The sequence below is a fragment of the Alexandromys fortis genome, unplaced genomic scaffold (genome assembly GCF_014885135.2).
Source record: "Alexandromys fortis isolate MF-2015 unplaced genomic scaffold, M_Fortis_MF-2015_v1.1 scaffold_132, whole genome shotgun sequence".
Taxonomy (NCBI): domain Eukaryota; kingdom Metazoa; phylum Chordata; class Mammalia; order Rodentia; family Cricetidae; genus Alexandromys; species Alexandromys fortis.
Genome location: NW_026068055.1, coordinates 1,370,340 through 1,393,478, shown reverse-complemented (window position 1 = coordinate 1,393,478; position 23,139 = coordinate 1,370,340). Strand labels below are relative to the sequence as shown.

Sequence of the window (23,139 nt, the reverse complement as noted above, 5' to 3'; positions counted from 1 at the left end):
AGACACCACAGTGAGGTCATGTGGCAAGTCTGGTGGGAAAGGAGCTTTTCCTGTAAACTTGAATAAGTTCTGGTTAAAAGACAAGTTTGCTTTTCAACATCTCATTCTTCCCTAAGTACTCTGGAAAAGCTGACCCTGAAACAGATAAGCTGGGCACTCCCACACAAGCTGCTGTCTACAGAACTGCAGTACAGAAGGGGCTGAGTCTCAGTAAATAGTGTGGTTTGGAAAATGCAGAGGTTCCCTTTCATCTGCTAATTATTTCCACGTCTTTAAGTGCATTTCAGTTTACTGATGAAACAATAAATATTAGCCAGATCACTAGATTATCATTATGTATTTAATATAGTTATACGCCAAAGTAATCCCAGTGTCAACTACCTTGAATTAATTTTATTCACAAAATACTCCAATGATAAGCCCTTTATGAAAGTCCCAAGCTTCTGATAAATGCGTTCCTCTGATTCCCGAAGCAGAATATTTGTCACAGTAATATTAATATGACTAGAAGAATAATTCTAATAGCCATGACCTAAAGTACAGGATATAAGATGAGACATGTTTTCAGCAAACACAACCCTCAAAATGATGTGTCTCCTCTCTCCTTCCCTCCCTCCCTTGCTTTCTTTCTAGGTAGTGATGTTGGTTATTTGTGTGTTTCATTAAAACTCTTATTTAAATAATGACATTCTAAGAACAAACAATAAGAGCTGACTTTGCAAACTTTTTAGACTAGGTTAAAAAAGATTACTTCTATTAAGTAAATGTTCTGGTTTTGGTTTATATATTATTAAATATCAGTTGTTAATTTATGCCATACTAAAAATCAATAAAAGGGCAGTAAAAAGACCATGGACATCAGCGTACGATTGTTTTGTCAAACCCCATTTTTTGCCATGGTGTGGCTGTGCATCCTTGGGCAAATTACTGACCCTTTCTGAATACCTATGTCTTATCCTTTTACATTGAGTTCATGTAATAGGATGAGTTCTAAGGCATTTTGTGAAGATTAAATGAAATGATCTATATGAAGTAGTATCAAATATATGTTTTTATAGTCAGTATAGAAATAGGAATTAATTTCTCAAGAGGCAGAAGTAAACATACTGAATACACTATGACTAGAAACTAAGTGAGAGTCATGTAAACTATTTCAAGCAAGGAAATCACACTAGAGTACAAACTGTCATTGCTCACACCAACCACAAGGCATTTGGAAAAACCATTCACTATTCTCAAATGTTAAAGGCCTGACCAATTATGGTGCTGCCATAATAGTGTCACTGAAGGCCAGGGGTTTTAAAAGAAAAGCCTGCTCTTCCCCATTTTTACTGCTATGATATATGATTGTAGGACACAAGACAATATTTCAGCTGTGGATAAAAACACATTGAATTTTAGACCATTATTTCACTTTATCTATAACTGTATGTTACAACTGTATGTTGTCTGTGAGACGCATAAAAAATGCAAAGTATGTTTGTAAAGTACAGAAGTGTCCATACTTACATTCATTGCCTCAAGTTATGACTCACTACTGTGGCTTTGCCTGAACAATATAAAAGTCTCTATGAATTTGACATTGCACAGAACCTATATACACATATATGTGTATATATACATACATGCATAGGTAAGAATCAAGGGACTGATCCAAGCCTTGGAAACAGATGTATCAATACTGACATCTTACCTGGTAGATAAACGGCTGTGCCTTCCACGGATTCTTCATTAATGCCAACCAGGAAAGCGGTTTTATTAGAATTGTCCAGAATGGAAAATGGTGTTACCGAATGTGGAGTATTTCTATCCAGAGTGCTGGCTGTTGCCTGACTACTGTGATCAAGAATTGTTTTGGACCCTTGCTTTTCAGATGTCGTTATTACAGAGTTTTCTCCAATTAACGATGTGTATGTTTCATGGTTAATTTCCAAAGGCGGAAAGGTGGGCTCCTCGGGCTTCTGTGGGATGGGCTGAGGTACCACACCTGTCTCAACCCCGAAAGCCAGAGAAGCAGAAGATTGCTGCTGCTGTGTGGCACCTACCACCTCAATGTCATCTGCAGCTGGCAGGACACGTCCACTCTCTGGTGTTTTGGCACTGGGAGACATTCCAAATATTTCTCCTGGAAGCTGATTGTTAGCTTTGTTTAGGTAATCTTGTGAGATCTCAGTTTCTTCTTCAACAATTGGTTCAGTGGGAGAAGTTTCCAGCTCTACTAGTAATGTAGGCTTTCTCTCATCTTCCAAAATATCTAACGTAGGGTCAGGAGACAAGAATAGAGGCTCAGTTCTGGGGACATCCTCTTCACCGGATGGCCTGATGGTTGCTTCAATATTAGCACGGACTTCCTTAAAGGTGTTGTCTAGCGGTCTTTGTGATGAGGCAGCACTAGGACCTGGCTGAGCCCTCGTGTGGGGAGCCTCTGGGTAGTCAGAGACTCCACTGTCTATGAAGACGGGGAAGGGAGAAGGTGGTGTCTGGGGAGACAACTCTGCCAGGGAGAAAACCGCAGGTGTTGTCTCGGTGTAATGTGTGGAGTCAGGTGCCTCTGTCACTTCAGGGGTTTCTGTTAAATGCTGAGTGCTACCAATACTTACAGAAGCAGGGGGACCTGTCAGTGCCTCTCCTGCTCCTGAGAAGAATTCTGGCTGGAAAGAAGGACCTCCGTGTTTCTTTTCCTCATATTCTTCCCGTGTCCTTTCCAAATGACCCAGGGTTGATACTACTTCACTTTGGTCTGCAATCGCTTGGCCGTCAGACAATGTGCTTGACTCAAATATATCATCCAGAGAAACTGCTTCAATGTTGGGTTTTTCAGTCTCTGGACTGACTGTGGTTAGTTGACTAGGAAAGTGCAAGGTGGACACTGTGGGAAGGAAAGTATCTACTTCTGTTTCTCTGCCAGAAACTGGGATTCCAGTTGCAAAGTTAAAGCCTGTGTCTTCTGCCTGCCTCCCATCCTGAGAACTTCCAGACTCTCTGGAGACCGCTTGAGTGGAGCCAACAAGAAGTGCATCACCAGAGCCTTCAAATGCCTCCTCGGTAGTAGAAAGGTTAACAGCTGCCTCATGCTTCTCTTGGCCTTGAAGGATTTCTTCATTACCGCCATGGGAGCCCAATGGCATCTCTGGATCTAGGTCAGTTTGTATTCCCGGAATGTACTCATATACGGGTTTAATGTGATCAATGTCTATAATGACATTTTTATCTGATGTCAGCTCAGGCAGAATTTCAACAATGGCACTCTCAGTAATTGTTAATCCTAAATCCTTACCATCCTCTTTGTCTAGATCTATAATAATGCTTTCAGTGGGTTTTCTTCTGTTAGGCTTCAAGGTAGAGCCTTCAAATCTGATATGGTCTTGTAAACCATCTGCAATACTTTCTGTGAGACTTTCATATGGCACTGTGCTGGGCAGCGTGCTGGCTGAATACAGGGAATTCTCATTGTACTCTGAGTGATGCAATAGCATTGCTGAAGCTGTTGGTCCATCAGTAGTGCCGACCTCATTCCTTGACTCCTCTGGATGCTTTTCCAGGAATCCATCAGATGCAAATGTGCTGTCTCCTTGATTGGTTCTCTGAGTAGGTCCAGAGGTGTACATTAAATCACGAGCATCCACTTCTCCAGATCCTTCTCCAGAATTTACATAAAAGAAATCAGGTTGTTTTGATGCTGATGCAACAAATGCTTTGGTCATTTCGATCCTGTAAGTTTGATCCAGAAAAGCAGTGGAAGAGGTCGTTGCTGCTTCGGTGTCTGACGTTGAAGAATTCTCACTAGTAATCTGTCCAGTTATGGTATCGGGTGTATGAGTCTGGATTTCTTCTTCCCACATGAGGGTCTGATCTGGAGAATGTTCCATGTCTATGTGCTTGGTAAAAGGAAGAGGTGGAGTAGTAAGTCCTTCCGGTCCAGCATCACTCAAAGTTGTGCTGGGTGCTTCCTGACTTTCTTGAGAAATGTTGCCTGTTTTGGAAGTGAGTATTCTAACTTCATCTGTCCCATTTTCTATTATTTCATTGTCTTCAACTTTATCAGTTAAAATGTTTGTTCCTAAAATACCTGTGTGAGATGTCTCCGGATACAGCGTACTAATGATCTGCTCCACTTCAGTCAAAGTCACTGATGCTGTAGGCAGAGGGGGCAAGGACTCCCCTGATCCCAGTCCAGAGAATGAGAGATCAGTATTTGACTCTCTAATTGTTGACTTCATACCCTTTTCAAAGACTTGTGTAGTTTCTTCTTGATTTGAGGTATCTATGGCTACACCTCTAGCTGGTACAGATTCAGTCACTAAAGCAGTAATTAGAAAAGAATGTGGCTTCTCAGTAGTCTCAGGATGAGTAGTATATGATTCTGAGCCTTTAATCCCTGGACCCGGAGTAGACTGATGAGCTGTGGCCATGTCTTCCTCCCCCATTTCCTCATTAGTGTCGTATGATGTCTTTGTTGTTAACAGAGAGTGCTCTGGTGTTCGGAGTTTATCTTCAGTAAGTGTTTGGGATTCCAAAATTATTTGTTCTGGTGCGAGAGATCCATGGAGAGATTCAAAAGTCTTTTGTCCTTGAGCTTTTGCTTCAGGTGTTGTTTCACTTTCAATTGCTTGTTTTACAGTATTGACTTCCTGTTTAGACCATAATTTGGTTGGATCCACTGTTTGGGGAAAGTCCGCTGACATTGTGGTATTTACCTTTATGTCCCCGCTTTCTATCAGCTCTACAGTATTTCCAGTGTCTGCTGTCGGCAAAACGGTGGATCTTTTGTCTACTTCTGTCACAGTACCAACTTCTTGAAAACCTTCATCAAGATAATGAGACTCTGTACTAGGAAAACTGTCCACAACAAGAGGAAGCACTGGACCAACAGAGCTCCCGACTGAGGTCAGCTGCTCGCCTGAGCCCTCAGCTGAGGCAATAAACTCTTCCCAGGGGAAGGCTGAGGTGCTGGCCGGGGTACTGCTGAGTCCTTTGGAGGCAGACACTAGGTAGATGTCCTCTGAGGTAGGTGGTGTAGATGATGGAGTCTGCGTATCTCTAACTTTCTTGTTCTCAGAGCCTTCCGTCCCCACTCTTTCCTTTCTCATTGTTGGATAAGACACAGTTGACTGTTCACTAAAGTCACCGCTAAAATCTTCTCCGAAAGGAAAGGCTGTAGAAAAGTCCCTTACTTCTTCTGGGAGGCTTGGATTTCCTGGAACTTCTGAAGTAGGTGTTTCCTTAGATGCCTGGTTCATAACTTCAGCAACTCCTCTGTCCAATACCAGACTCAGAGCTAACCCTGTTGGCTCAGAGGGGAACGAAGTTTCCACATTGGGAAACAGTGTACTAGGTGATTCTTCTCTGACTTGGGTTTCAGACTCTGAATTTAATAAAAACGAAGCAATGGTAGATTCTGGATCAGCGCCAGCATCTCCTGAGCCCTGTTCCACAGAAAGAGAGGAAGGCCATCCTGAGAGAGTGGGCAGCACTCCCTCCACCTGGGGCTGGCTGCTACTACTAAGCTTAAAGGGCTGAGCCTCCAAATTGACCAAACCACTTGTTTCTCTAAAAGCAAGAGTAGAATTTGCCATTTCCTTTTCAGACTGGATGGGTGTTGTCTCTGGCACGAAACTTTCCCAGGTAGCTGAATCACTAGGAGCAGTTACATTTGGGCTTTCTAATTCTGGAGGGAAAATTAAGTGTTCTGACCTCTGTGTTGGCAATGGGACTTCAACGATGGGGGCTGCATTTGTACTTTCCTCTTTGTCTTCTCTTTTCCTTCCTTCAAAAGGTGTACTGGAAACCCACTCAGAAGCATCTGTTTGGATTCCAAATTGTGTAGGCCTTCCATCTACAGAAGGCAGCTCTGAATCCAAAGGAGTGGTGGTTTCAGGACTATATAAATGGCTGTCTGTGATCATTATCTTGCTTATATCCAAAGGGATGAGTGTATCTGTAGGATTTCCCTGTGGTAAATCAGTTACCATGGAGAAGACTTTATTTTTATATTCTTCTACTTCCCCGGACCCTTCAGTAATAGGGGTTAAAAAACTCCCTGAGAACTCTACCATTTGTTTAGGTGTTATGTCGACCAAGTTTTCCATGGTAGAAGAGGAGGCATCAGTCTGCTGGATTCCTGTTAGGGTAATTGGTTTTTCCTCCAAGATGTTTACTGACACAGAACTTGAAAGAGTATTAGAGGTAGATAGGGTAGGACTTTGTTCTGCCTCTTTGCCTGGTGCTACTTCTGTAGCCTCAGAGAAGATGGTTTTTTGAGATACTTGGTCAACGGCACCCTCTCCTGAAGACTCTTGAGAAAACAGAGGTATAGGCTTAGGCTGCTCAGGTTCAGAATTTTCAAGGTTTGGACTGCTCTCTGTGATAGACTCTGCCCATTTGGTGGCTTTATCCTCATGGAGTGAGATTGTAGGTAAAATATCGGGCTCACCACTTGAAAAGTGTTCAGGTGTTTCAGGGTAGGTCTCGGGTTTCCACGTGATTTCTAACAATTCGGTGGTGGCTTCTTTAGATTTGTTCAACTGCGTGGCAGTTGCCCGTTCTGTCTCCGCTATGATAAACTGATGGGCATCACCTGCAGAACTGTCTGAGAAATTAGGAGAAGGTGCAACACTTTCATACTGGCCACGCCTAGCTTCTGCAGCTTCCGTGTCCTTGGGCACCGTGGTGACAAGCTGCTTCCCGTTGATGTACTGCACTGAGGGCGTAGTTGTGACATCCGTTGCTTTTGCACAGTCCTCCTCTCCTTCTTCCTCGTCCTCAGTGTGATATATGTCTATTTCAAAGGAATCTGGCAACTCTGGTAAAATTTCAGCAAACAGGTCATGCAGTGGATCTGTTTCTTCACTGCATGGCTCATCTTCTTTAGGCTCTGAATCTACTGGGTGACCATTCACAACCATATCACTCATTCGACCTGAAAAAAACAAAGAGTTTTCACAATACTTAAATGGAAGATTTGGCACGGCATGACAGAAGACAGGGCGGCTCACACTCATACACACGGAAAAGAGGGTTCTGAATCTTTACAAGCCAAGTGAGATCACCCTGCTGCAAATGCTTCTTGCTCTTCAAATTTGCTGCTGTATAATTATAATAAGAAGAAAAATTCCATTTTAAGGGTGTAAGAACAAATCATCAAAACACGTCAATATGCTTAATATGACAACAGAGTTTTTAAAAGGAAAAGAGAAATCACATAGACATTTTGGTCCTGAAATGCACAATTGATGATACTGCTGTGAGCTGCAAGAATAAAAAACAAAGTTGAAATTAAGACCTTTTTACCAGATCATATATAAAAATAATTGGTCTTTGTTGCATACATCAAAAAAAAAAAAAAAAAGATCAGTCTCTATTCAGTAAGAAAGGAAAAAAGATTCCTTCTGGCCTCTTCATTCCCTGCCCCAAGTGTCTATTTTTAGACATGCCAAGTTTGTTTCTGTCCCATTTATAATGCAGTGGTCACCTGTATTCACTGAAGCGATGAGAAAGGAGCCTGAGCGCATCAAAACCAGGACTCCCTGGATGGGAAGGACTGGTACAGGCCTTTCTCTGAGAAGACCAGGAGGAGCCTTTCACTCCTGTACAACACTGTCTTTTATTATATACGCCGGGACCAGACTGATTTTACTCCTTGCTATTGACATTTTCACCAAAGACAATCTAAATGTTGCTGGCAAATATTCTAATTACAAATTTCAAGGCATATATATCAAACCATTCTTTGGACTAAGTGTCATAGGGCACCAAATACTAAGCCCAGCTGACTTTTCTGCTGACAGAAGTACAAAATTTCCAGCCTAGGGTTCTAAGAAATAAGAGAAACTGAGGCTTCAACCATATCAGAATGACATTCAGTCACCTGTGACAGAGTCCTGCTACTGTGGCTACCCTATTTCCAGTGTCATTGCAGTGAAAACGGTGCCTGCGGAGGTGCCAGGCCATGGAAGATATACAGGCCGTACCAGGCCTCCACCTGGCCAGAGGAATGCCGCTAGAGAATTAGCTTTCCCTGACACACGGACGCAGGATAAACTTCCACAGGGGGAACAACTACGGCGGAGCCAACTCTGCCACTGCAAACCCATCTCTAAAGAAGAAAAAGATTCCTTTCCTGCTGGATTGCTCCTCTTCTAAGCTCCTTCTTTCCATACACAAGGCATAAATGTTCAGTCTCCATCCATCCTTACCTATACACTCAGATTGCATTTATTCAAGCTAAAGCATATGTGTATTCAAATGATTAAACATTAATAATAATAATTATTATTAGATGAATGCACAAGTCTGGTAAATATAAAAGCATAAAACAACCAAAAGCTATTTTTGGTATACAGATACTGCAACTACTCTTTAGCACCAAGTTGAGGAAAACAATTAAATACCTAGCCTTTTACCAAAGCATCATTAAAACTATGTCTGCCCAATATTAGTTGTTACTATAATCTTACAGTAACCATTGTAAACTTTAAAAGAAGATATGATACAAATTTCAGATAGTTCAAATGAAGATACACTTTGTCCTATGAGAAGGGAAAAATAAAGACAGTGTTCAAAGCAGATGAAAGACACAATTTAGATGCCTCTGCACATGAGTCTCTTTTAATACAATGTCAATAATTTAATCAGTCAACAAATACTCCCTTATCATCAATACTATCTGAATATATAAGGCCAGATTAAGTTATAATTTCAGCATACATCCATGAAAATTTAAGGAGAGTTTCAAAAAGTGCCTGTCTTAAACGGCTTCCATTCTCATGAGCTTCATTTTGTCTTGTTTCCTTAATATATAATATGCTCATTTGATAAATACTGTAGCTTTTTTTTCAGCTGAAGTCACTGGCTATATTAGGTTTACTGTATGTTTACTGATGGTAGAGTGATTCGCATAGAAAAGCACGCTGGCATATCATGCCATGTGACAAGAGCACCTAAAACCCTTAACAGTGTAAATCATACTCTTTATGTTTTATGGCTTCCAAGAAATTTTCCTACTAAATAAGACTTAATTCAAACAAAAATGCAGAATGCGAGTAAAAGTTATTGTTTCCTTCTTCTGAAAGGAATGTCCTCCAAGTTGACAAGTTGTCCTTGTTCAGCTTGTGTCCTTACAAACAGAGTCCTTGGGTTCCTTAACATCATTTTGAGGATGGAACAATGTTACCTACTTAGGGATTTCAACTCGCATTTTTTCACATTTTCTTCTGTCAGTATATACCTGGTTTGTCCCCATGCCTTCAATACTTCATGAACAGGGGCAGAGCTTTATAAAACCTGTCTACAGTATGCAGAAGCAGATGAATTCTTCCCTGCCACGTGGCCTGAATTGCCATCAATAATTCCTTACAACTCATCAAATTCCATTTGGTCTCCTTTGTTTATTCATTCTCCAAAATTACCCCTTCATTCCCCTTTACTGTCACCACCCCCACCACAACACATATTATTAGAGAACTGTCACAGCTATAATTATGGCAAACCAGAAAAGTTTCTTTGTGGCATACGTTGGGGGGAGGGGACACCTGTGCTATTGTCAAAGTCCCGTCTCATTGCAAAACAGTGATCTGCTCTGTTTCACACTAACAAGAGCAACGTAACAGAGTGGCTGACACTCCAGGTTCTTAGAAGAATGAAGCCTTTTGGAAGTCGGCTTTAGTTTAGAATTTTCCTCGAAGGATAATATAGCTTTTATTTAGATTTCAAGAGTCAAACCACAGAACCCTGTAGGCTGAATGTATAATCTTTTCTATGTTTATATGGGCATATTTTAACAGCTTGGCTTGACTATACTAGAACCATAGCTAATGGGTTTTTTAACGACATTTCGCACAAGGCTTTATGGCTAACTGACCTTAAACTATTCAACAGTGTTTTTAAGGACTTCACAGCAGAACGTGGCAGACATAGCACAAGTCTTGCTATTCTGTAACCAGACACAAAACATAGCTGCTGTGATGCATAGGCGACAGGGCAAGGATCAGATTCTCGTCAGGGAATTTTATAATTTAACTTTAACAGTTTTTAATTAAATGTGAGCTATTACAATCTACTCAGCAGAAATATATACGACTGCATTTCCTTTAAAATGGAATTTGTTCTAAAATAAAGAAAAAATATCAGGTTTCCTCATTCCAAAAATAAATAGCCAAAACTGTAGGGGCTTGAAAGGGGCTTGCAGATCTTAAAGTGAAGAATCTTGAAATTCCTCACAAAGTTAAATTTCCAGTCATATATCTATAGATTCAAATGCCAGACAGAAATAAATGCTTTCTTTGATTCACTTTCCCCCCGTTACTAATTGAAATATAACACTAAATAGCACATTAAGGGAAAAATATGTGATTTTTAAATCAAATTGCTTAAGATATATAGAATCTTCAATATGTTTTAAAATTTGGAACACTATAGGCTGATTGTCCCAGCTCAATATTCTAAACAGCAATGGAGATCAAGATACAAACACCTTCCCAAAGTTTGCAAGATGCTCGTGTTCCTTCATTACTCAGGACTTGGGTAGCATGTACTGCTTCTAGTAATACAGCAGAGAGGTCAACAGAATCAAAGATGGAGAGACCACTGTGTTCTGTGACCCTGGCTCCTTACGGCTTAGCTAGGATGCAGCCTGCTGGAACCACCACTCAGGCATGTTGTCTCACCCTGAAGGCCATGGTATGCCGAGTACAGTGCACATATTTTTCTCTTTATAAATTGCACACCTTGAACGGATCGTACATATATGTAAAAAATGAGGCTGATTCTGATGCCTCCCTTGGAAGAGGCAGCATGTTACACGGATGGTAAATAGGTACCATAGCTTTTCTCAGTTTCCAATAATCCTCAAACAACACAGTTTCTTCAAGTGAGAAGACTGGCTTTAGATACAGTCATCTGGCCTGAGTATACTTAAAAGATATTACAAAATATAGGTTCTTCTTCCTTCTAAAGGACCTAGGGGATTCTAGCCCCATTTCAAGAGAGCAAGAGATTTCTCAGACAGAATATTCAAATAATCAGAGACATTTGAGAAATTTCTAAACCGTAAAAAAGAGCTTCATAGCCAGGCGGTGGTGGCGCATGCCTTTAATCCCAGCACTCGGGAGGCAGAAGCAGGCAGATCTCTGTGAGTTCGAGGCCAGCCTGGTCTACAAGAGCTACTTCCAGGACAGGCTCCAAAGCTACAGAGAAACCGTCTCAGAAAAAAAAAAAAACCACCACCAACAACAACAAAGAGCTTCATAAAAAGAAGCAATTAAGGCTTCAAGATGCTTCCCAGAGTAATGTCACTGGGATACTAAGCATGGTCCAAGAGATAGCCCCACCCCCACAGAGGATCTGAGCAGCCCAAACTCAACTAGATAGGTTAAAATATTAAAAGATGATAGGAATTTGGGTAAGTTGTTTGGTGGAAGTGGATCTGGGAAAAGCTGGAGTGAGAATAATCAAAATACATTCCAAGTTCTCAAAAAATGTTTTCAAAAATATTAAACACAACAAATAGGGGTTGAAGAGATCACCCAACAGTTTAGAACAAGGGTCACTCTTCCACAGGATCTGGGTTGGATTCCTAACACCTACATAGCTGCTCAAAAGCTGTTTATGACTTGAGTCCCAAGGGATCCAGCACCCTCTCTGGCCTGCCTGAGTACCAGGCATGCACATGGTACATGGAGAGACATTCACACCAAACACTCAGAGTTTTTTATTTGAGCAAATAAAGACCAGTCATAAAGTGGAACATTATTACCTTTTTGCTTCAGTTTTCTAGTACTCAAGACCTCTGAAAAATACACATACCCATGTAGAGATATAGACATAGTCATATAGAAAAATATTACCAGATATTTTAATGCCAGAGCCAGAATAAAGAATTTAAACGTAAGTAAATCTTTGGCTACAATAAGGCAAAGGACTCTAAGAAGTATGCATGCATAGTTTCTCTTCGATTATAGAAATCCATCCACTAAGCTATAGTGTATAAAACAACTCTTCTTTGCCATTGCTCTGTCAAATGCTAGTCTTGTTTCCAACCAACTCTTCAACCTGACCCCTTCACTGGGACATTTAAACAGCCCGAATAACTGAGCTAAATCATTCCACTCCTTCCATTCTCCGTTGGCATCCTCTGTATCTGCACATCTGAACCCAGCAAGACCAGAGTTCTATTTCAATGCCTCTGTCATTCCTGCTTTAGACAGCATCTTAATTCTTCCATTTACACTGTTCTTCAATTCAGATAGACAGACGCTAGATGGACAGTGATAAGATGATACTCAAACACAGAAACAGGCTGTGTTTTATTTGTGGGTTATAGGTCTTAGTTACATAGTTTGTTAGTATGGATTTATTTGTTTTGCCATCATCCTGCAGTCTCCCAAGTGTTGGCGTCATAGTTGTGAGCCACCACAGGAACCTCATTCTCTCACCTCACTTTTCCCAGTTCTGTATCTCAGCATGAAGTCATCCTAGAAGACACGACGATTTCCTTTAAACACATAATATGTTATCCATTTAGTTACCCTTTTGAGAGTTCAGGTTGAAGAACATCATTCTAGGGCTTTATCTTCAAGGATCAAAAAGTGGTCATTGTGTTGAAATTCCTCTGAAGATTTATATATCCAAACAAAGAAACCGTCAGTCTTTGATGGGACTACAGATCAAAGACTGAGACAAAAACAATGAATCATACCCCCAAAAAATCCTCAGATAGTATAGAGTTCGAGGGTTATGGAAATACAGATAGTCTGAATATACAGTCAGAGTCTCAGTATTTTTAATCACTCACTGTCTTTACAAATTTATAGGCATTTATGAAGACACTGAATACCAATTTTTTTCTTTGAATGTAAGTGAATTGAAGAAACTTACTTGGTCAGTGCAAAGAAAAAGAATTATTATAACATTAACGCATCACTGGAAGTTCCTGTGCTTGCAGACAAAACTTAACAGGGATACAGCAGAATGCAATACGCAGTCCTGAGGGACTAAAAATAAGCTGCCCGTTCATCCCATTCATCCCTACTGCTTTGGCTTTAGTGATAATTATTCCTAGTATTTTGAAAGTACGTATAAGTCATCGATGTTCCATTCTGTTTTCTTCCTCGTTTACAGATATCAAGGTGTAGTAAGGCCTTGTGACAAACAGTACACTTGCTGAGATCTGACCAGTTTCAGGGAAGAAAGTTTAAATCAGACAAGCTCCTTTCCCTTGGAATTTTCAAGTACAGTTCAGCCTGATTAAGACTGGAGGCAGCTTCTCCAGAGGAGCTGCTGTGTCTCAGTACGCTGAAGAATCAGGAATTTTTTTGCACTACTGGTTGTTCAATACTTTGTTCAACAAAACTATTTGGGAAACATTTGAAACTACATATTCAAAGATGAACAATATCTCAAGCCCATTTAAGAAAGGAAAGAAATTGCAACGCTAACACCTCCCATCAGCAATTCAGAACAGTTGTCTGGGGCGTTGGAACTGTCACCGCTTTATCTGGAGGTTTCTGGTCTACAGCCAAGTGCAGAGGCAGTATGGGTGAATCATGCATCGGGAGGTTTCCCTGTGCCCATCAAACTGTGTCAGGCAATAGCATCTTGGAGAATCATCTGCTGCTTCCTCAGGTTGGTTTGGTTGTGGCCCCCAGGGCATGACTGATGCTCAAGGATGGGGCAGACAGCACAGGGTTCTCTGAGATGAGTTGGAGGATCTGCCTAACACAGACACCTCTGATCTATTTTGCATTACTCCTTAACGTGTTTATTAACACATGGCATTCTCTTCCCTGTGTACTCATTTACTGAGTATTCAAGTTGTCTGACTAACTAAACTGTAAATCACATTGGCTTAATTCCCTAGCTACACAACAGCTGGATTGAATGAATGTCCATGGGAGGTATGAAAAGAGGAACAGAGAATTTTTACCTACTAATAGTAACACAGGCTCCCTAGAAAGCCAAGGAATGTGAGCTGCTGAGAGTGAATATAAGAATTATATTGTGTTCCTGTATGTTCCTAAAAAACATACATTAATATCTTCATTTCTCCTTTTCTCCCTTTAGCAGTACAAACACCTTCACAGCTTGTGGCTACAATAACTAAATTCTATTTTCTGTGAGACATCAGGAATGCTTTCCTGATATATGAAACACTGGCTCTGCAAGAGCCTACCACACACTAACTGTCTACTAATTACAGGTGTGTACAGAAACGTTCAGGACATCTAAATGACGCAATGTTTTCATTTTCACAGAGTTTGAAACTTTCTCTTTCTGCAGGGATCCTTTATATTTTAAGATCTTCTATTTAAGCTTTCTGTTATTCATGGAGAAGTACTGCACATGGCCCTGTTATTCAGAAGTAACACAGGTTGTACTATTTAATTATTTTCCCTCCATCAGATCAATTGTTTTGGGGGAAATCAGAATACCTCAACACAATTGAAAACATGTATCTACCAGCTTTACTGAAACACAAATCCATACCACAATCAGCTCTCAACTAACTAATCACCATCACTATTCTTGGAACTCATCTGTAAATGAAGTCACTTCATTAAACAACCATGTTTGTATATGGAAAACTAGTTTCACTGAGAAGTATTTCTATGCATTTCTAAAATGACCAAAATTGGCAAAGCTCCCTTAAAATATACAAACCAGCTTTACCTCTTTAAAATGACACTCCAGAGAACTTTGTTTTTCTCTTCCTTTGGTCCTTTCCATTCGCATCTCTCCCCTTAGCTAGCCCCTGGCTCAAAATGTTCTGAACACTATCTCTGGACTCCTTCACTGCACAGACGAAAGGCAGCAAAGTTGCTAAGGAAGAAGGAAGCAAGCTCTGGGTAGAAAGTTGCACTATCCCTCACAGCAACCAAACAATAGCAGGTACTATCCCTATATTTTATGAAAACAGAAGGAGAGGTTAGGACCATGCATGGGGACATTTAAAAGAATTTGTCAAAGAGACAATCTTGAGAAAAGAATTAAGATAGCTATTGCCACCAACAGCTCTATTTTCATCCATGTAGAAGAGCTTGGAGCTGAAGGGTTCTCCTCACAAGCCCTACGGAATCAACACTGCAGTTAAATTACAAAGGAGCTGTAGCTGCTGCCAAGATACGCTCAAAGTGGCACGACTGTAAACCAACATTTACTATGGGGGACTAAAATTTTAATATGCCCTTTCAGTTAAGAAAATTACCAAATTATAGCTCGATTTGTTTCCTTCCATGATAAATAACATGTTATCTAGTGGAACAGAGATGTCAACAAGATTGAAGCAACACTGGCTTAACTGGCTTCATTTGGCATAATGATTGGAGACAACAAAGTTGCCTATTAATAAATGTATGCCTTTATATGAGCTAAAGGGAGTCATAATCAGTCTTACCGAAAATGCATTTGGGGGTTTGAACCATGATCCAGTAGTTAAGAGCACAAAATGCTCTTCCAGATGACCCTGGTTCTATTCCCAGCATCCAGATAGCACTTCACACACATCTGTAACTCCAGTTCCACGGGTCTGACACCCACTTCTGACCCCTATTGGCAGCTTCAGGCATTCAGGTGGTGCACACACAAAAGTGTAGGCAAAACAACTGTACACATAAAATTATAAAATAAAAGAAAATTTTTAAAAAGTCTATTTTCCCTTTAAATGTTCAGCTCATTTGGGAATGAGTGCTTTTTTTTTTCAGTTATATCCTCAATTCCCTTTTCTTCTGGGTCTGAGGCACATGGCACTCCAGATACTAGCTTGTACCCTCAAACATTAACAAGACAGCATCTATGTTATGACACATGGAAGCCCGTTAAAAAACTGTTTGAAGAATGAAATCTGATCCTCTAAAAGAACACATAAAGTACTTTACATATGGCTATAAAAATTTTTAAACATAAAACGTGAGTTCTAAAAAATTATATCAAAATATGTTGTATGAAAAAATTCTCAATTAAAAATAAATACAAATTCAAAAGAAAAATAATTACATTTTTGCCAAGAATGAAAACAAAAAAAGTAAAAATTATATGGCTCTCTTACAGAATCACCTCAAATAAGCCAGTGATTATCAGTATTTGTCCAGACTGCTCACTCGAGATCCTGCCTCTTATTGCTCATCTCCCCCACAAGAGCAAAGCTCTCAAAAGCAAACCTACAACTTTGATGTATATTTTTATATTTAGTAGTAGTAGAAGAAATAGAGCCCATGAGAGTTATTTCTGAATGATGCCACCAAGAACGTGCAGTAGTTCTGCCCAAGGAAGCGAGGCAAATGAATCCTGATGAAGAGGCCAAAATGCTGTCCTGGTCAAAATCTAACTGATGTGCATATCGCTACACTAAAAATTTCACCCGTATCGCATATTTATATAATTTCTGCCTAATATTCCATTTTTTGCACTTAAGAAGACAGAAAAGCAGTAAAACTAATTAAGAAGAATGCCTAGAAGACTGGCAGGACTGGCATGTGATAGCATCTTTAGGCCTGTTGTCTGAGTCCTAACCTGATGCTGGCACTTAAAATCTGCACATTCCAAATTATTCCTCGACTTAAAGACGCTGCTACATCTGAGTTCTGTTTCTTTGTTTCTGTTTGTTTAAAATCTGCAGTTCTGATATACTAACTTGCAACATTTCAGGTAATTTTCCTGGGTAGTCTTTACAAACCACAAAAGAAAACAACAGCAAAAACCCAGACGTAACTGAAGAAACTCTCCCCATACTGTCGGATCCTGCAGCCTTCATACACGTTCACAAAGAAAGTCTTTTAATAATTTTCTCAAGTGCAGGTGTGCAAATTACTCCTGAAATAGACAAGTTTTCAGCACCCCTGCACCACTTTTAACCACACCCCATAGCGTTTTTCAGCTCATAAAACCTTTATAAGCTGCAAAGTTCCTTCAGGTTTTTAAACTGTTAACCACACTTGCCCTCCAGCAGCAGAACAGAACCTATAGTGACATTAGCATCCTTCTGAGTGTATGATGTAAGCGGGCACTGAGTAGTGTGTCTCGTTTCGTGGTATTTCATAAAAGTCAAGCTTTATATCACTCTCTGAGTGCAGAAAAAAATTATAAATGTCTTGGTTTGGGATAGCTTGGGTGGCATTTTTACTTACTTGGATACATAGTATATGTGAAGGTCAATTTTACTCTAGGGAATAGGTTTATACAATGGCACCTATGCATTGAGGATTTTCCAGTCGGGAAACATAAAATTGCTGGCTTTCCAGGCTCCCCTCATTAACACACCTGCCTTAGAATCTAACTGAACATCTGAGTGCCAGTTTTCATGAGCAAAGTTCAAAATATTGGGGAAAATTAAATTATTGTTGGAAAGCTAGCAAAATCTGTTAACTGAGTAGTTGGGTCTAAGTAGTTGGGTCTCACTGCCTTCTGAAAATAACAAACCATGCTGCTGTTCCTAAGAATGAAGGTCTAGAACACATAAAACCAGGTGAAGGAGAGCCTACTCTAGTATTCCATGCCCCGCCCAACACGTGCATACTGTAATTCTCTGCCTGATGGAAAGGGCCAGATTTTCCACAAGTTTCTCAGAATGTACTGTAAGTATAGCCCTAGGTTTTAGCAGTGGAGAAAAGAAAGCAGCTATGCGGGTCCTGCCGATTGGAGACGAGGGGGTGCCTATAAATGCGCAGCTGTGCGGTCTTCAGAAGCCTCTACTCTTACACTGGCAGACTCTCCACGTGAACTGCCACTTAGGAAGTTAGTGTGTTTTTCACCTGATAATTGCCATCCTTCAGAAATGGGGGTGGGACGGGTTCAAGTTTCAGCCTTTTGTCTATTTTGTAGTTTGATTACCCTAAACTGAATGTCCAATTTTCCATTCAGAAGAGCCGGTAGGAACCATATATTTTCATACTATTTCATACAGTTTCATACTATTTGATACAGCTTAGTATGTCCCTATGAAGAGAAAAAGATGAATTAAGAAGATATGTACTTAATTGGTATGTACTTTACACATTCTGAAAGCAAAGGTTGATACCAGGCTTCTCTATGCCCCCTCCCCCATCCCATTTTGAACCCTAGTTTTGAGAGATGTAGCAGTCAGGTAGAAGACGGGAATTGACTTATGATTCACAAAATGTAGTATCGGAAACAAAAACAACATCAACAAAACAACCAAAAAAAAAAGCATACTTCATTTCGGGCCTCTAAAGTGCTATGCTGGGAAGAGAGGAGTTTAGTAATGCAGGGCTGTGTAGCCTCCTAATGGAGCCATGCAAATATTTCCACACCAAGAAAATGCTGACGAGGAGATAATAGAAGCCACGAAGTTTCTATCTACAGCACTGGATACCGACTGAATGGATGCTACCATTACTTGTTCGTTTTTACCGGGTGTACTTCAGATCATGCTAATGAAAATGCCATCCAGCAAGGCGTATCCCAATACCAAGAAAGAAACTGATCAACAAGCATCTTTCCCACACGGCTTCTCTGAACCAGGCCACAGAAAAGTGAACATTTATTCATCTAATTCTTATATTCAAATTTGAACCAAGCAATTTAAGAAAACCAGGAGACTTGAGTTCTAAATTTAAAGTCCGTCAGACTGTCTGTGCTATGTAGTCTCGAGTCGGTTTCTCCAACTTAACATGATGGTGCACTCTTACTTTCAGGTAAGAACAAGACTTGTTTGACCATGACAACTGCAAGTGTCAACCAGTGCAAATAAACTGCTTTTAGAGGAGACAATGAAATCACAATACAGACACCATGACCTGAGTTTTAGAAAGAAAAGATAACGTTTACAAATCCACCTTCTAAAAGTTACCCTTGTTAACGATTCCAAGCAGTTCCTAGAACTTAGATAGATTGTGTTGGTTCTCAACAGTTCAAGCTGCATTTTAGAAATATCCTGAAAACAGTTAACATCTTGAAAATGTTAAATTCGAATCAAAATAGACCAATTAATTACCCATTCCACCACTTATGTGATAAACCTGCAAAATCCTGGAAGAGATAAAAACAAAACAAACCTTTAGTGATCTTTTGGTCAGCCCTAGGGATGGATGTGCAAAGTCATTTAGCCGTTTACACATGAGTGCTAGGGGTTAATGGCTGCAGACCAATGGAATGTTAGCACAGTCTAGTGCTACACTTTAGTAGTAAGGTATGGAAAGACACTGAAATTAAAACACTCGCTTCTGCGCGGTCTGAAGTGATGCAACAGTGATGAAGTGGTTGTATTAGATGACAAAGCAGGGCTTCTTACGACTTGCAAAATAAAACTGTGGCTAACATTCTTCCCAACGCTTTAACATAGCCTTCCAATTCTTGTACAGCTGCATGAAGCTAACACATTTTTGACACTCCAGTTATCAGCGCCTAATGGCGGCATTTGTTATGGTGGTTATTTTAACTTTCAAGATAAAATGCTGATTGCCTTGAAAGCAAAGACTTACCTGTCTTGTTTTCTCTGACCTCAATAATATAAACATTTATGTCAGGGCGGGATTTTGTCCCTGTCGGGGCTGGTGAAGTAGACAATGCCTGAGGTTTGGAGGTTGTTTTTCTTTCCACAGTGGGTGGTCTTGTTGGCTGTGTTACCTGAGTCTTTGAGGTCACATGATCCTCTTGGTCAATGTCAGTTTCCGTTTCCTTAGCTATGTTATCCGTGAGAGTTGTGGGAGGGGGTTGCGTTACAGATTCTCTAGGAAGTACAATGTCACCTGTCGTTTTCTCACTGGGCTCCTCCACGGCAGGCGGTTCTGCAGTAAATAAAGAGGGCCCGGAAGGTGGAGTTTTGAGAAGGCTGTCTATCGAAGGGAAGGCACTGGTTTCGCTTGGAACTATTGGAAATTCTGGGAGTTCGGTGGCTCCGGGTCTTTCAAATAATCCTGAGCCTAAATCTGTATCATCTAGGGATGGCGCTTTGCCTTCCTCAGTAGGTTCCTGCATAAGCTGTGTGACTTGAGTACTGAGAGGCCTCAGCGTTGATGCAAATTCCGTCAGTCTACTACCTTCTGCTTCATACTTTAATTCTGGCTCTGGACTTGAAACTTCCTTTGGCCTAATGGTTGATACTAGGGGTACCATTGTCTCCATTTCCACTTTGGGCTGCATTATTGTACCGGGTGGATAAGATGTACCCTGCTCAGTTGTTCCAGCTGGAGTAGTTTCTAAACCAGGGACTCTCCCCAAACCTGTCACCCATGTGTCTTCAGAGACAGTATATGCTGATCCCTCCCCCTCTTCTTTAAATGCCACTGTCTCCTTTGTCATGACCGCAGTAGAACTGAGAACAGGAAAGGAGCTCCCTACAGTCAGCAGTTCTTCCAGGCTTTCTCTCTGTGTGGTTTCTTCTGTTCTCAAAGCCTCAGGAGGCGTGGTGGCTTCTAGCTGAGTCTGTTCAACCATATCTTGATCGGATTTGCCTAGAACCTCATATTCTAGGGGAACAGAAGACTCCAACACACTCCATTCTGTCTTGGGAATTACAGAAAGAGGACTGGTGTGGGACTTGTCTATGTAAGTAGTGGGCTCTGGGGTGCTGCTGTAATTAACAAAGGCCAATCCTTCCACATAGGAGGTGTGTGCAAATGGGGGGAGAGTAAACAGTGGTTTGGAGGCATCTGCATCTTCACCCCAAGCACTTCCTTCCGCAGTTGCAGTGATGACTTGGTCCTCTGTGCTTGTGGTGGGAAGCACTCCATCTTCAGTTGTAGACTCTCTCAAAGTTGACTCATCGGCACTACCAACTGATGGAGCTGGCTGAAAAGGAACTGTGAATTCTCCCGATGGGAAATCTTCCTCGGGAACCTTTTCTGATGGTTTTCGAGTACTATCTGGGAAAAGAGTATATTGGTCTCCTACATCTGGGAAACTTGGGGTTTCTTTAGGCTTTCCCTTTGTTCCTACGGTGCTAAGTAAGACAAGGGGCAATGTTGTAGAGTGGGAATGCTCTGTTGAGGATAAAGGCTTTGAAGTTGAATTATTTTCTTCCCATGACCATTTGGATACTGTGACCACTTCCACATTTGAAGTACTGTGGGTCAAATGGACTGCTGTAACATCTCGGGAGGGCTTTGTCGCATCTGTGTCTAATCTAGTCAGAGTTGCCATTTCTTCTACATCTCTGGCTTCTGTTGGCTTCACACTTAACCTTCCAGTTGTCAACGCTGGGGGAACAGATTTTTCAACTGAAGGTTCTGTAAAATGAATTTGTTCTGAGGGAGATGTAAAGAGCTTCATCCCAGATGAGCCTTCTTCTGTTATCCCTATAAATGGATCATTGGTGATCTTTTCTTGTATCTCATCAACTGTGTACGCTTCCTGTTTTAGCTCTGGTCTTGGTGTTTCTGTTCTTTCTCTTCCTTCTGTCACTTCTGTTTGCAATGAAGGATAAACAACTGTGGATATTTCCTCTACTGATACCATGTCACCAGAATAGGGAGACAACTCTTTTTCTGTAAGATGCTCTGATGGCGAAGGGGTCGTAGGCTGTGATTGACCAAAATGATCTTCAGTCACTTTGTCATTAGTTTTCGGTTCTTTCTCTTTATCTATGAGTGATCCATCTATGTCAAGCGTAGTTAAAGGTGAAACAACTGTTGACGTTGAAATGGACTCTAAGTCCCCTGGCTGGGAGTAGGTAGTGTCTTCTGATGTTTTTGATACCGTGACGACCTCGCGTATTTGGCTGAAGTCCGGGGTTCTCTGACCAGACCTAACTGTCAGTGTTCTGTCTTCACTCTCGCCTTCTCTCGAGGTAAATCCGTACTGACTTGTGGTCACCACTTCGGGAGTGGTGCCTACTGTTGACATTTCAGTTTTCTGTTCCAGGGTCACTTCTGTGGATTCCAATGTCGCTTCAGATGCTGGCAGTTCCTTGGAAGAAATGTGCTTTGTGATTTCTGTGGATGTCACTAATGGGGCCACTTCTATTTGTTCAATCTGTGTCACCGATTCATGTGTTTGCATATCTTCTGTAATTCCATCCTGTGAGCCAATAGCATGCTGGGAGATGACAGTTGTACTTTGGAGTCCTTCCTTGTTAATTTCAGATATATCTGGCTTCCCAAGTGGTTCTGGCCCAGAAGGTGAATAGTCATCCACATCCCAGTGGTTCTTCGTACTCCCAGCAGGTGTGGGTGACTCGGTGGCTAATATGTCTGTGATAGCCTGAGACTGGACTACAGATTTCTGTTCAAAATTGACTATATTTCCTGCAGGAGGGAAGTATGTGGTAATGATAGGTAATTCGGTGACTAACGGAAAGATTGGTGTAGCTCTGTCAGGTACCATGTGTGGTTCTTTGGATAAACTGGGTGATGCAGTTTCTGCGAAGATATTCGTTTCAATGGTGGTTGCCTCTGATATTTTCTGTTTAGCTAAAAAAATAATTTCAAAGAATTAATTAGACAAGTCACTAATATGGAATTGCATGACCAGTGTTTTAAGTGGACCAAGTGATCTCTGATATAAAGGAGCCTAAAACCTAAACTTGAAATTAATGCAAAAGAAGATAAGTGATCACCTAATTAATAATCATAAACTGGTAAGTTGTACTGTATTGCAAGTGTTCTTATACTTGATTGAACAAATAATTGTTCTCACAAAAATAAATGAACATCGTGTGTTTTAAGATAAGTGGATGCCAAAAAGCTACTAACACAGAATTTTCATAAATGGTTATCTGTAACTATCTACAGTAGCACCACAAAACTTAGAAGGAGAACTTGGCTTTGTTATCTGGGGACGGATGTCCCCTGCTGCTTAGCTTTCTCCAAATATTGCCTTATTATCAAGCTGCAGAGTGTCTCAGGGGACAGGGAGTGTTTCAGACTGCAAAACAACAGAAAGCCACATCAAATGGAACCACGTGACACATAAACCATGACATTGTCCATAATGTGTAGACTTTCATAAAAACAGGATATTAAACTTTTAATACCGGCTCTTCATTTGGTTCCAGGTGTTGGACATTTGACTTCATCTTCCTTTCAACTCTGGAGGCGTGCTGCCAGCAGACCATACAGCATGTCTGGCAGAGGCTGGTTTGGCATTTGCTGTAGTCCTACTGTTTGCTGAGCGATCTGCACACTGTGTTTGTACTTATCCTGGGCCTTGGTTTCAGTCTTATGTTAGCATGAAACACAAATATAGTAAAGA

At 40.9% G+C, this 23,139-nt stretch overlaps 1 protein-coding gene across 3 annotated transcripts in view; it reads right to left on the bottom strand.

The window, feature by feature from the left end:
* Positions 1-23,139, bottom strand: part of Vcan (versican) — a 98,342-nt gene that overhangs the window by 34,303 nt on the left and 40,900 nt on the right. The window contains exons 7-8 of one of the 3 annotated variants that reach the window (XM_050119851.1): positions 19,431-22,358; positions 1,694-6,919 (exon numbers count right to left, since the gene is read on the bottom strand). The exons of 1 other annotated variant lie outside the window; for it this stretch is intronic. In XM_050119851.1, the coding sequence (XP_049975808.1) occupies positions 1,694-6,919; positions 19,431-22,358 (8,154 nt within the window). The remainder of the gene's footprint in view (positions 1-1,693; positions 6,920-19,430; positions 22,359-23,139) is intronic. One more of the 3 variants, XM_050119852.1, reaches the window with a different exon arrangement.